This window comes from Numenius arquata, chromosome 3 (genome assembly GCF_964106895.1).
Source record: "Numenius arquata chromosome 3, bNumArq3.hap1.1, whole genome shotgun sequence".
In the NCBI taxonomy this organism is placed as follows: Eukaryota; Metazoa; Chordata; class Aves; order Charadriiformes; family Scolopacidae; genus Numenius; species Numenius arquata.
In genome coordinates this window covers 43087313-43100243 of record NC_133578.1, presented here as the reverse complement: position 1 = coordinate 43100243, position 12931 = coordinate 43087313, and the positions used below count along the sequence as shown (strand labels likewise).

Below are 12931 nucleotides of genomic sequence, written 5' to 3'. Positions count from 1 at the left end.
AAGTTCTCCTTTGGGAGCAGGGTAGGAAGGGTGATGCTGGCCCTAAAACCAATTTCTTAACTTGATGGCTTCCACAGTGCTGGACCTGAGCAAGGCTCACATATGCAAATATGAGCTTGTTAGACCTGAGTGTCTTGACGTGTACAACTGTGATGGGGTGGCTGACTCTGTGTAAATTCTTTGCCTTTGATATGTCTATGAAGAAGAAAAAGCATGAGAAACCTCAGCCTAAAAGGAAGAGCTCCTAAAGCTGGGGGATGAAAACATGAGATGTTTCTTTTAAGCTTCTGCAAATGATAAGGGAGATGTCCCTTCATCTGGCAGTTCTTTAGGAACAAGGAGGAAAGGGGGGTAAATAGTACAGGTTTTTCAGAATTGCCACCACTGATTTTTAATTTACTTGCCCCAGAGGATCCTGAGCATCTCAAAGGTCTGCTTTGCTGTGTTTTATCAGGAGGGTTTGAAGGTGGTGGCCTTCAAGGCAGGTTGCACAATTCTACCCCTGGAAGTGTTGCTAAAGCCCTTGAAAGTCTGAGGATGAAAAATACAAATCCATCTATCGTGATGAACAAGTTTAAACTTAGGCAAGTAAGGCTGCTTTTACTTTGTGGAGAGCAATCATAAATTGTTTTCAAGAAGATAAATATCAAAATAATGGGTAGATTAGCAGTGAAAGATGTGACAGGAGATCCAAGGCAGGATGATCTAAGAACTTTCATGTGGATCTAATCAAAGAGTGAATCTCAGATTAATAATGCAGATGCATTAACGCCACTTTCAGTCACAGGGGTAACGTGTGTGTCTGCGATGCACTTGACACCAGCACGGCCCTCGGTAACGTCTGTCTGCAGTCATGTCTAGTTCATGCTCTGCAAAGCTGGTAGGTAGCATTTAAGGAAATTTATTCTTTCAGTATAGACATGACCAGACAAAAAACATGGTTTGACAGAGACAGAGAAAAAAAACAACCCTTAACCTAGTTTATTTCACCATTAGTTTTTGTTAACTTCAGGTCTCAAGCGAATGAATCTCAGGCAATCTAGTCTAGATGTCTTACAGTGTCTACATGGCACGTATTCCTTTTACCTACTTGTCTGTGGTGCTCAGATACATGTATAGTCCTGCACATTGGTGATGGATACGAGACATCGTGTTCTTGTTCCAGTATAAGGTTTATAAACCTCCAGAATGGAGGATAACTTGCTCATGTGCAAGCCCAGAAAGTGATGTTACAATTCCTACAGATGCAAAATTAGCCCTGCAGATGGTTTTCTCCATTTTTCTCAAATTCTTAATGTTGGGTTTGCTCTTTCAGTCAAAACACATGTTCTGGTTTATTCTGTTTTTTATCTTCCTCTTTTATGAAGCTCATGTGCTCCAAAGTCTTCTAGTAACTGTGCAGATGGCTGATAATTAAGGTGGTTTTATGATTTCCTATCCTCCTTCAGTTGAAAGGGATTAAAATGTTCATCTGAGAAGATATAGAATCACAGAACAGTTTGGGTTGGAAGGGACCTTTAAAGGCCATCTAGTCCAACCTTCCTGCAATGAGCTGGAGCATCTTCAACTAGATCAGGTTGCTCAGTCCCATCCAGCCTGACCTTGAATGTTTCCAGGGACAACGCATCTACCACCTCTCTGGGCAAAGCTGTTGCAGTGTTTCACCACCCTCATTGTAAAAAATTTCTTCCTTATATCTAGCCTAAATCTTCCCTCTTTCAGTTTAAAGCAATTACCCCTTGTCCTATCACAACAGGCCCTGTTAAAAAGTTTGTCCCCATCTTTCCCGTAGGCCCCCCTTTAAGTACTGGAAGGCTGCTATAAGGTCTCCCCAGAGCTTTCTTTTCCTCCAGGCTGAACAACCCCAACTCTCTCAGCCTGACCTCATAGCAGAGGTGCTCCAGCCCTCTGATCATTTTTGTAGCCCTCCTCTGGACCTCCTCCAACAGGTCTGTGTCTTTCTGAGGACCCCAGAACTGGATGCAGTACTCCAGGTGGGGTCTCACCAGAGCAGAGTAGAGGGGCAGAATCACCTCCCTCCATCTGCTGGCCATGCTGCTGGGGATGCAGCCCAGGATGCAGTTGGCTTTCTGGGCTGCGAATGCACATGCCCGCTCATGTTGAGTTTTTCGTCCAGCAACACCCCAAGTCCTTCTCCTCAGGGCCGCTCTCAATCCCTTCATCCCCGAGCCCATATTGATGCTGGCGGTTGCCCCTACCCACATGTTGAACTTCATGAGGTTGACACAGGCCCACTTCTTGGGCCTGTTCAGGTCCCTCTGGATGGCATCTCATCCCTCAGGTGTCTCAACCGCACCACTCAGCTTGGTGAGTGTGCACTTGATCCCTCTATGTCACTGATGAAGGTATTGAACAGTACTGGTCCCCTGAGGGACACCACTTGTCACCGATCTCCATCTGGACATCGAGCTGTTGATCACTAACCACAATGAACCAACCAATTCCTCATCCACCGAACAGTCCCTCCATCAAATCCATATCTGTCCAATTTAGAGAAAAGGACATTGTGGGGGACCGTGTCAAGGGTATTACAGAAGTCCAGATAGAAAACGTCTGTAGCTCTTTCCTTGTCCACAGAAGTAGTCTTTCCATCTTAGAAGGCCACTAGGTTAGTCAGGCAAGGCTGTCCCTTGATGAAGCCATGCTGGCTGTCTTGAATCACCTCCCTGTCCTCCATGTGCTTTAGCATAGCTTCTAGGAGGATCTGTTCCATGATGTTCCTACAGAGGTGAGGCTAGTAGTTCACAGGGTCCTCCTTTCTATCCTTTTTAAAAATGGGTGCAATGTTTCCCTTTTTCCAGTCACCAGGGACTTCACCTGCCATGACTTTTCAAGTATCATGGAGAGTGGATTGGCAACTACATCAGCCAGTTCCCTCAGGGGAGCATCTCGTCAGGTCCCCTAGACTTAACATATGCTCAGGTTCTTCAGGTGGTCATGAACTTGATCTTCTTTTACAGTGGGAGGGACTTTTCTCTCCAAGTCCCTCCTTGTGGTCCATCAACTCAAGATTGTGGGGAGAGAGGTTCTCAGTGAAGACTGAGGCAAAAAAGTTGCTGAGTACCTCAGCCTTCTCCTTGTCCATTGTTACCAGTTTGCCAGTCTTGCTCGTCGGGGGTTATGCTTTCTTTGACCGTCCTTTTCTGGCTGACATACCTGTAGAAGCCCTTCTTGTTATTCTTTGTGTCCCTTGCCAAGTTCAGCTCCAGCCACACCTTGGACTTCCTGACCCCATCTGTACACAACTGGGCAGTGTCCCTGTACTCTTCCCAGGATACCTGTCCCTGCTTCCACTGCCTGTGCATCTCTTTCTTGCCGTTTAGTTTGACCAGCAGGTCTCAACTCAGCCATGCCTATCTCTTGCCTTCCTTTCTTGATTTCTTGTACTTGCGCTCTATGGAAAGCATCCCTAAAGCATCCCTAAAGATCTGCCAGCTCTGTTCTGCTCCTTTGTCCCTGACAGCAGTTTCCCAGGGGGTCCTATTGACTTAACACTTTGAAGAGCTGGAATTTTGCTTTCCTAAAATTCAAGGTCCTGACTTTACTCTTCTCCTGACCCATATCCCTCAGAACTGCGAACTCCAGTAGTGCATGATCACAGCAGCACAGGCTGTCTCAAGTCTTGATGTCACCGAGTAGCTCACTAGTGTTGGTGACCATCAGGTCTGGTATTGCATCTCCTCTGGTGGGGCTGTCTGTTACCTGCCTTAAGAAGTTATCTTCAATGCACTCCATAAGTCTCCTGGATTGCCTACAGCTCACTATGCTACTTCTCCAGCAGATGTCGGGGTAGTTGCAGTCCCCCAGCAGGATGAGAGCCTGCGAGCGTGATGCCTCCTGTCGCTGGAGTAAGAAGGCTTTGTCAGTAGGCTCACGTTGATCAAACAGCCTGTGGGAGACACCAAGCACAAAGTTCCCTTTGTTGCCTCGGTCTGTAATTCTTACCCATAGGCTTTCAACCTGCCCATGGCTATTCTTCAGAGACAGCTCTTCACACTCTATCCATTTCTTGATGTAGAGGGCAACCCCTCTGCCCATCCTTCCTTGCCTTTCCCTTCTGAACAGCCTGTAGCCATTGATAGCTGCACTCCAGTCATGGGATTTGTCCCACCAGCTTTCAGTAATGGCAACCAGGTCATATCTTTCTAGCAGCATGGTTGGTTTCCAACTCCTGTTTCTTGCCCGTGCTACATGCGTTGGTGTAGAGGCACTTCAGCTGGGCTCTCGGCCGTGTCACCTTCATAGAGGAATATCTCTTAATTTATTGGGAAGTGGTTGAGGCACCATCCCTGGAGTTATTTAAAAGACGGGTTGACATAGTGCTTAGTGACATGGTTTAGTGATGGTTTTTTATCAGAGTTAGGTTGATGGTTGGACTAGATGATCTTAAAGGTCCCTTCCAACCTAGACAATTCTGTGATTCTGTGATTCTGTATTTCACTGCTGTATCCCTCTTGGCTCCAGTCACCTCAGGATCCCCTCTCTCATGTCCGTAAGACTTCGTGTGCTGCAGTAGCCAGCACTTCTCAACATGCTAAGCAGTTGTTAGTAGCGTCTCAGTCATTTGTAGTCTGAAGTGTGACTGCTTGAGATGTAGGACAGCACACAAACCTTGTGTAAAAATAAGTGATTTATAGAAGGCTTTTATATTGGAAAGGCTTTTGAACAAGCCCAAGTGTGTGTATTGTGTATACATGTGTCGTAATGTAACAGGGTTGGCTGTGTGTTTTCTGAAAATTGCAAGAAAACCCTGGTCTGTTACTGTGTTTGGAAAGATGACAGCGTTGCCATAAAATTGGACCAAAATCTGGTGAACTTTGACTTTTTGACTTACCAGGTACGTGGTTTTTTTCCTACAGGTTCTTTAACGTCGATGTTTGTCAGGCTTCCTTGCGGTGGTGTTGGGGTGAGTACTCTCTTTAATGTGTAAATAGTGTCCTGTTTGTTCTCCCAGTCCCATTGGTAACAAAAATTCTTGCTTTGCATTCCATCAAGTGGGTAATTGCAACCAGATGTTACCCATAAACAGGGTCTGCCGGGGGTGCGGGGTTGCAGCGACAGCCTCACGTGCCTTTCTTCAAAAGCAGCGTGAAGATTTTTAAACTATTTTGGAGAGCCAAAGTGTGTGTGACATTCATAGGCATGTTTCGTCTCTGGCTTTTAGGAGGAGAAACCTCGTTTCCCAGGCAGTGATGTTTAATGTCTCAGAGGTTACTACATTTGAAAGCAACCCTTCAATCCAAAAATGCTTTCTACGAAGAAAGCAAGATGTGCTTTTCATGCTGCCCGTGCTGCGTAGGTGTTTCATCTTCAGTACTTGTACTTCAGAGCTGCCTGTCTCCTAGTGCAGGTGGAAAACATATTAATAAAATAGCAATATTGAAGGACAATATATCAGAAGTTCCTGTAAATATTAAGTTGCTCTATTTGTGTCTGGGCTACATTACTGTCCTCAAATGGAACGTCTCACGGGTTACGCAGCACAGGAGAATTGCAGTCTTCAGTATTTGGCATCTTTCATTTCTTGAGCTCCAGGACAATCACACGTGAATTCTGAAGGAGGTGACTAAAATGCCCTCCGTCCGTCGTGGAAAAGCTGAACATTAGTTTTCATCTGTCAAAATCTAATATAATAAAAAGGCTTTTTTTTGTTGTTGTTTGTTGCCGTAAGACTGAAAAAAACCCCAAATACGATTCAAATAGCTTGTGTTGAAGGTTTGCGTTGTTTTCCTTTGAAGCCTGAAAACTTGAAAGTTTTCCTTTCAAGTCAGACTTTCTGCTCGAAAATTTCTGTGGAGGGTGACAGGACAGAAAAATCTCAGAGAACAGGAAGGGAAAAGAATGAGAAGAGACAATAAAAGGCATTGTGTTTGAAAATTCACAGTGGTAGTTCTTATGCATAATTGCAGCTCGTGAGGTTGAATTTAGGGGTCTGGATTCTGTTATGGAAATGAAACAAAATTGTTTTCTTCCTGAGTCTTTGCAAAATCGCTGCTTTGAAAATTATCCGTCAAAAAAATAAAAAAAAAAAAGAATAATCGGCGTTTATTCATACCGCCGCTGCTGAGCACTCCTAGAGATATTTTATTTTGTATTGTAAATATGCTGCAGTCTCCTAATTCATGGCAAATTTTTGGCTGGAGTTTAAAAGGTTTGGATTTACTCTGCCCTGCAGTCAGGCATGCCATTCAAAGCAAAAATTATCATTTGCAAATGAAGACTGAATGGTAACAAGTAGAGACAGTGTCTGAGCCTAGCGTGGTCCCAGAAGTCTTACATTAAATCCTAAATCAAGGCAGGAAATGCCACAGTGCTGGTATTATCGATACACTCGTAATAAAGATAGCGTTTGCAGTTAACTTACAGGTCGGTTGTCTCCACAGATGCTTAAATATTGAATAAAACATTTGATAACTTTTGTACAGTGTTTTAGCAATGCCAACAGATATTTATCTAGGGAGAGCTTCTTAAGACCAGTAATTTACTAGTAATCAACTACATGAGAGGCAAATTTTTCATAAAAATGAATTTCTGTTGGTTTGCTTGGTTTTTCTTTCCCAGTTACCTTGGGATATAGTGCCGACTATTTGTGTACTTCTGCTGCTTTCATGGCTGATGCAGGAAAACCGTCTTCACTGCTTTTGGGACACATTTCTAATTAGTTTATACACCCTAGCCATATATTTGTAGGGAAAATGAGGCCACAGTACAGATTGGCTGTACCATATTAAATGCTTTGCACTTGTACGTGCTCTGGATGGGTTTAAGCGTTTAAGGCCATCCCCTTTGGGGTAGGATAGACGTATGGTGATCTCACAAGGTCCTTTCAACCCCACTTTCTACTGTCTTTTGAAGTGTGAGATTTGTCAGGAATGCTGGCTTAGCAGCGTGGTATGTTTATTGAAGAAATAGAGGGGGAAACTGTAGTCATTGTTAGTGTGCCAGTTCTGTGAGACAAGTTGCTCTTGATTTGATTTGCTATGGGAAATTGTTGGAAGAAGCCCTGTAGTGGGATCTTAGCTGGGGCCGCAGAGCATGCCTTTCAGTAGCAGATGAAAACCAAGTTATTTTCTGCGTCAAAGAGGATGACAAGACATTTTTGAGATGCATATAGTATTTTTTTTTTTCCAAGGAAGTCAGAAAAAAAAATTTTTAAAAAATCAGAGCCAAGGGTAAATCATCAGTTCTGAAGAATTTTTGTTCAAGAGAAGGTGTAGTGTAAATCTGAGAAGTTTCGGCATGTGAATACTGCTGGGAGATTGAGTGCTTGTTATGGTATAATGAAATTTTTTCAAATTGTTCTAGTAAGAGAGCTTAAGGAGTGTTTTTCTGCTGTTGCTTGGCAGGCCATTTTCAGGCTGCAAGGTGGCCATATAGCTTCTTTGAGTGATGGACTTTTATTTAGACTTTCCCTTGTTCGATATTGCCAGGTTGGCAGAACATTACTCATTACTGAGCAGTAATCATTCTCTGTTTTATCCTTTTTATACAAATTGAGAAGGTTGTGGAGAGGCAGCCCTGGTCTGTAAGAAGTTTGTGGGCTCTAGTCACTTCGAACGGATGAATATTTTCCTGACGATGAAGGAACATGAGGTTCACATGGTGATCAGCACACCTGTAGGACATCATCTTGACTACCAATAGTTTGTAGCCCAGGTTTGAAGAAGAGGAGCTTTATTTCAGCAGAGGTTCTGTTTTCTCTGACTTTGTCACTTAATGATAAGTGCAGTCTAGGGAATGCTTCGTGGGTCTTTGCATTCAGCTCACCACAACGCTATACAGCTTTCCAGCTGGCTGAGTGCTTTGTAAAGAGGATTTTCCCTGGAGAGCTTGATACTGGTCTGCCAGATGCTTTCCATGGGGCAAACATAATGCCATAATCTAAACAGGGAAGAAAAAAAAAGTTTTCAAAAATTAGTAGAATAATGTGGGACCGGTCCTCTTTTTCACAGAATCACATGGGGTTGGAAGGGACCTCTGGAGATCATCTAGTCCAACCCCCTGCCAGAGCAGGTCCACCCAGAGCAGGTCCCACAGGAACGTGTCCAGGCGGGTTTGGAATGTCTCCAGAGAAGGAGACTCCACCATCTCCCTGGGCAGCCTCTTCCAGTGCTCTGCCACCCTCACAGGAAGGAGGTTCCTCCTCATGTTTAGATGGAACTTCTTATGTACAAGTTTGTGCCCATTTCCTCTTGTCCTGTCCCTGGGCACCACTGCAAAAAGACTGGCCTCATCCTCCTGACACCCTCCCTTTTTGATTTATTACTTGTTAGAAGATAGGAAATAATGCTTAGAATTGCAGTCCCCTAGAAAGCTGTGTATTCACTGAAATGTTGCAGTGCAGGTCATAGGTCATAATCAAGTGTCTTTTGCTGATAGTATTAAATTTATTTGGGGTTATCAAAGCAAAAGCTGCCTGCAAAGGCATGTGGATGGTGTCATGATGATGAGAAACTACATAGTAATAGCAATATAGCAATTACATTCAGTGTTGTATGCAAAATAATGCCTGTGGGCAGGAACAGGGACTGGCCTGGAGCAGGTGGAAGCTGACCGATTGCTGTTCCTTATCATCCAGGAGCTGATGATGTCACATAAAATTATGGCTGAAAAGCTTGAAACCAATTTCTTTTTCCACAAACAATTAAACAAGGCAATTCTCTTCCATAGGGGATGTTATGTTGGTTAAAAGAATAGATGGAACTGAAAGGTGATGTAGAGCAATTTATGAGGGAGAAGTCCATGAAGACCTGTTAAGCACCCAGAAGTATGAAGTCGGGATCTTTGGCAGCCGTGAGTTGTTCTTACCAGCAAAAGAGACGAAGTTAAAGAGTGAAGGAGAAGGAAAAAGTTTAGAGCAAATGACTTCATCACATAACACCTTTCAACCTCTCTCTTCAAAAACTGAGTCACGGTGTCTCAAAATCAAGGAGAAAAAGGGTAATTTTGTTCCCCAGTACTTGGAAACTCTTTTTGATTCCATTTTTTTCCCCCTCATTGGTTCGCTTTCAGTGAAGAAGCCTTCGCATCGCCATAGCTGGCGCTAACAAACCTCCTCGCATCTGCAGACGTCTGGTTGTAGCGGGAGAGGAAGAAAGTGCAGAAGTATGAATATCAACAGCTGTGAGCTCTGAATTAAACAACACGAAGTTATTTCTGCTGATCTTCAGCAGCATCTGCAAAGTGCAGTATGCGGTATTTTTACTTAGGATGTTACCTTCACTTCCCTGCAGCACACATTCTTTTCTTAATATATGACTTATATGCACCAGAGCATTACCTAATCCAGGATAATTAGAAGAAGATTTTGGAGAAAGGAGTATGAGCTTTGAAAATCTGCAAAATAGTTCCAGCATACTTGCATCCAAATTCTTCAAAACACTCAAAGACTTGATCTTATGATAGCTAATAACTTTGTTTTCTTTCGTGTGTAGTATGTTCTTTTTCTGTGCACACTCTAAAAATATCTGAGGATCTAGGTCTTTAAAAAGTGTTTTTGATGCTTTTGATCTCTTCCAGAATATGTTACTCTATTTTTGGTTGGAAGGTCTTGATTAAAGTGTATAAAAGTCTTTACCTGTGCAAGCAAAGTTACGTTATTGCAGAGCAGAGACAACAAAAGGACTTCCATGGAATGGAAGTGAGAAGAAACTGATTAGCAAGTCTTGGAAGAACGAAATGTGAGCAGGGTTATTTAATCAGTGCTTTCGAGCGGTAGGAGATGTCGTTAGGTAAAGACAACTCGCTGGGTGTGCTGCTGTCACCGAAGCGTGATGATGAGCAGTGATGAGGGAAGAGCAGAACTCCTTCACTACCCTTCGTTTTGCAGAGTCTGGGGCTGCAGTACAACTTGTCTCTACTTGCCCCTACGCTTAATTTCTTACCTGCATAGCTCTTCAGCTAAAGACAAGATTATAATAGTGAAACCTTTTATAAGATGCTCATTTAATTTTGAAATAGGTGCGCATTAGCGTATAGTAGAGTATACAGTGCGAGTAGGAACCTCATTGTGTATACTAATAAAGACTTCAAGTTTATAAGGAAGGAAAAACTCCTTAGGGACTTACCTGAGTAAAACTCAGGTTTTACCCTGAAACATTTTAAACATTCCCATAGAAGGGAGGATATGTGACACACACATATTCTGTGTCACGCTGTTTGACCCTTCTTCTTCTGCATTACCTCATCAGAGGTTAAGAGCCTGCAGCAGGTCCCAGCTGCTGAACTCCCTCTCCCTGCCTCTGAAGGAGCCTTCTTCTACAGGCTCACCTAGCAGAAACAGCAGCTTCTTCATTAGAATGAACAAGACATTAATATTGTTCTCAAGAAGACAAGTGTGCTGATCAGGACAACTGCTCCTCATCCAACAGTGGCAGATGTGGAAGACTCAGTATCTCTGACACAGTTGTATCCTCCAGCTTGGGAGAAAAATGAGAAATATACGCTGCTGGATCAACAAAAGGCAAGAAATATGCTTCCTCTCTCCGTAAAGTGTTTCCAGATGGTAAGGCTTGATGTGCTGTCCCAGCAACAACTCCTGTGATGGCAGCTACATCAAAGAGCTCATAGGCAGGGAAAGCCAAATAGCATCTCCCCTGTAATGAGCTTCAGAATTCAGGAAAGATGGAGGGGTCAACAGCAGCCCGTGCATGGAACAGCAGCAGCTTCAGAGCCACAGAGTAGTCCAACTCAGGGCCACATTAATAACATTTTCCACCATGGCAGAGTCCACACCCCTGCTGCAGAGCACTGATGGCTTCAGTGGGACTGTTCAAACACTTACAGTCACACAGATGATGAAGTGCTGCCTTGGAGTAGGGCCCAGTGATCTCCAGACATCCATTCCGGGGAAGGTGGCGGGTGTTAAATCCTTATCTTGGAGATGTTTGCATGCAGGACGGGGCAGTGAAGAGCTTGTGGGTGGCAGCAGACATCTCTGGGGCCAGTCCTCCTGCTGGGGAGCTGGGTGTGGGTGCATGGCAGAGTCCCTGAAATTGGCTTCTAAATCACAGGTGGAGTGCTTTTTTCTAAGCACTTAATTTCTTTCTGCAGAAATAATAACTCTTTAAAACCACTCTGTCTTTCTCTCTTGCCCTAATGCGACCAACACGAGCCCAGTTTCTGCAGGCATCAAAGGGCCTGAACGTGGCGGTGTTTGGCTCGGGCACTGGTGACTTTTGTGGCTAGCGTGAACAGATGTCATGAGGAGACCCGAGGGTCTGTTGGTCCCTTAGGTAAAGCCATGTTTAGGACATGTGAATTTTGGGGGTTTTTTTTTGTATTTCCATTCCTCTGATGCCTCTCGGTGAATGAAGATGGTCCTCTGCAATTCTGCGTCCATGGAAGGGGCCTAGCACTTGCTGTGGCAGGGCAGAGGGGGAAGCTGTTAGCTACTGGTGTCCTGCAGGAATTTTTTTCAAGTCCAAGAAAAATGGGTTAGATGTGCTCAGTTCAGGCTGTGTAGTGGAGCTGTATCTCACTTAAGCTAAGTGAGGCCAAGGGCACTGAGGTGGTCAGCTCTTAGCAAAAGGCAAGTAGATGTTCTTTGTTGTTTAATCCATGAGTGCCTCCCACTAACAGATACTGGGAGGAGAGGATCTGAGGATGAAGACTATTGGATCCTCCGAGAGAATGTAGCAAGTGTCATCCTGCTTGCAAAGCAGGTTGACTGCCCCTTAACATTTTTACAGGATTGCTGATGAGAAGCCCAAAGATGGACCCTCACAGAGCACTAGCACACTGGTCAATGGGGAAGAGAAGCAGCTTGGGCTTCTTCCCATCTTGCTAAGGCCTTTTGGAGGGATGTGGTCAGATCAACCCCATCTCCTGCACATGTGCAGTACTGATCCAGGACTCATGGAGGTGTCGTGCATAACTCAGACCCCATCGTGCTTCTGTCCCCATTTGGGAGCCCCCAAATTTATGGGGATCTGGGGAGCCCTTGTACCACAAATAGTCCCTGTAGAGCTTTTCCACTGATGCAGTGGCTTTCCCCAGAGTCTGAGACAGTGCACGTATTGGCAGCATCACCCCACAGAGGTGGCTTTTTGGTATTCTCCGAATGCTTTCTTGGTTTACTGTGACTTCAAAAGTGTACTCAGGGCAGGTGCTTCCAGAAGCCATCTGTGATAACAGGCCCAGGATGATTTCCATTGGCTTCAGCACAGCCACGAAAGAGGTGGGTCCATCTCACGTGGGGTGACTTGCATCACCCCACAGCTCAGTGAGCAGCCTGGTTGCCAGACAAAACAAATAATCTCTTTCTTTCCTTCTCCTTTGCCTCTGTTGGTATAAGTGCACTCAACACAAACTAAAATATGAAAGATAGGTGGTGATCCTTCAAATGGAGAAATGTTACAACTATCCTATGATGCTTCCAGGCAGCTGAGCTGTCCTGACATGGGACAGTCCCCGCAGCCTGGCTTTTGCAAAGGCTGTGGCTGACAAGAAGCAAATAAACTTCACTTTCATCACAAGACGGATGGGGGTGCAGCAGAGGAGACCAGAGCTTCAGCCTGGAAACAGCCCCCTGGGAGCCCTCCTTCCCCCTCTGCTCTCCACAGAGTCGCCAACTGAAGGGCAGTTAAAAAAACGAAGAGGCATTTCATCGCGTGTCTGCAAGCTAGTCTTGTCTTCATATGGTTGTTGGGATGATTGTGGCAAAAGCCAATGCTTCTCACTTTCTGTTTAAATTAGGACTCGATCCCATGTGATAGTGACATGGGGATGTCTACAGAATGCCTTGCCTTTGGCTTATTTGCACATTTTCAGGGGGAAAGTAAAGAGGATGGTGGTCCTGTCAAATATTTATCACTGAAGTAAAAGTCCGTAATTAGCAACGAAACGTCTGTTGTTAGCTTTGATGAGACAGGGTTGATCTTACGGTTCCCCAGGGAAGCTGCTGTCAGCG

At 44.5% G+C, this 12931-nt stretch overlaps 1 protein-coding gene across 1 annotated transcript in view; it reads left to right on the top strand.

Annotated features, from left to right (window-relative positions):
• Positions 1 to 12931, top strand: part of HDAC4 (histone deacetylase 4) — a 280629-nt gene that overhangs the window by 238785 nt on the left and 28913 nt on the right. Inside the window, exon 17 of the mRNA XM_074145465.1 lies at positions 4881 to 4927. Within this exon, the coding sequence (XP_074001566.1) occupies positions 4881 to 4927 (47 nt within the window). The remainder of the gene's footprint in view (positions 1 to 4880; positions 4928 to 12931) is intronic.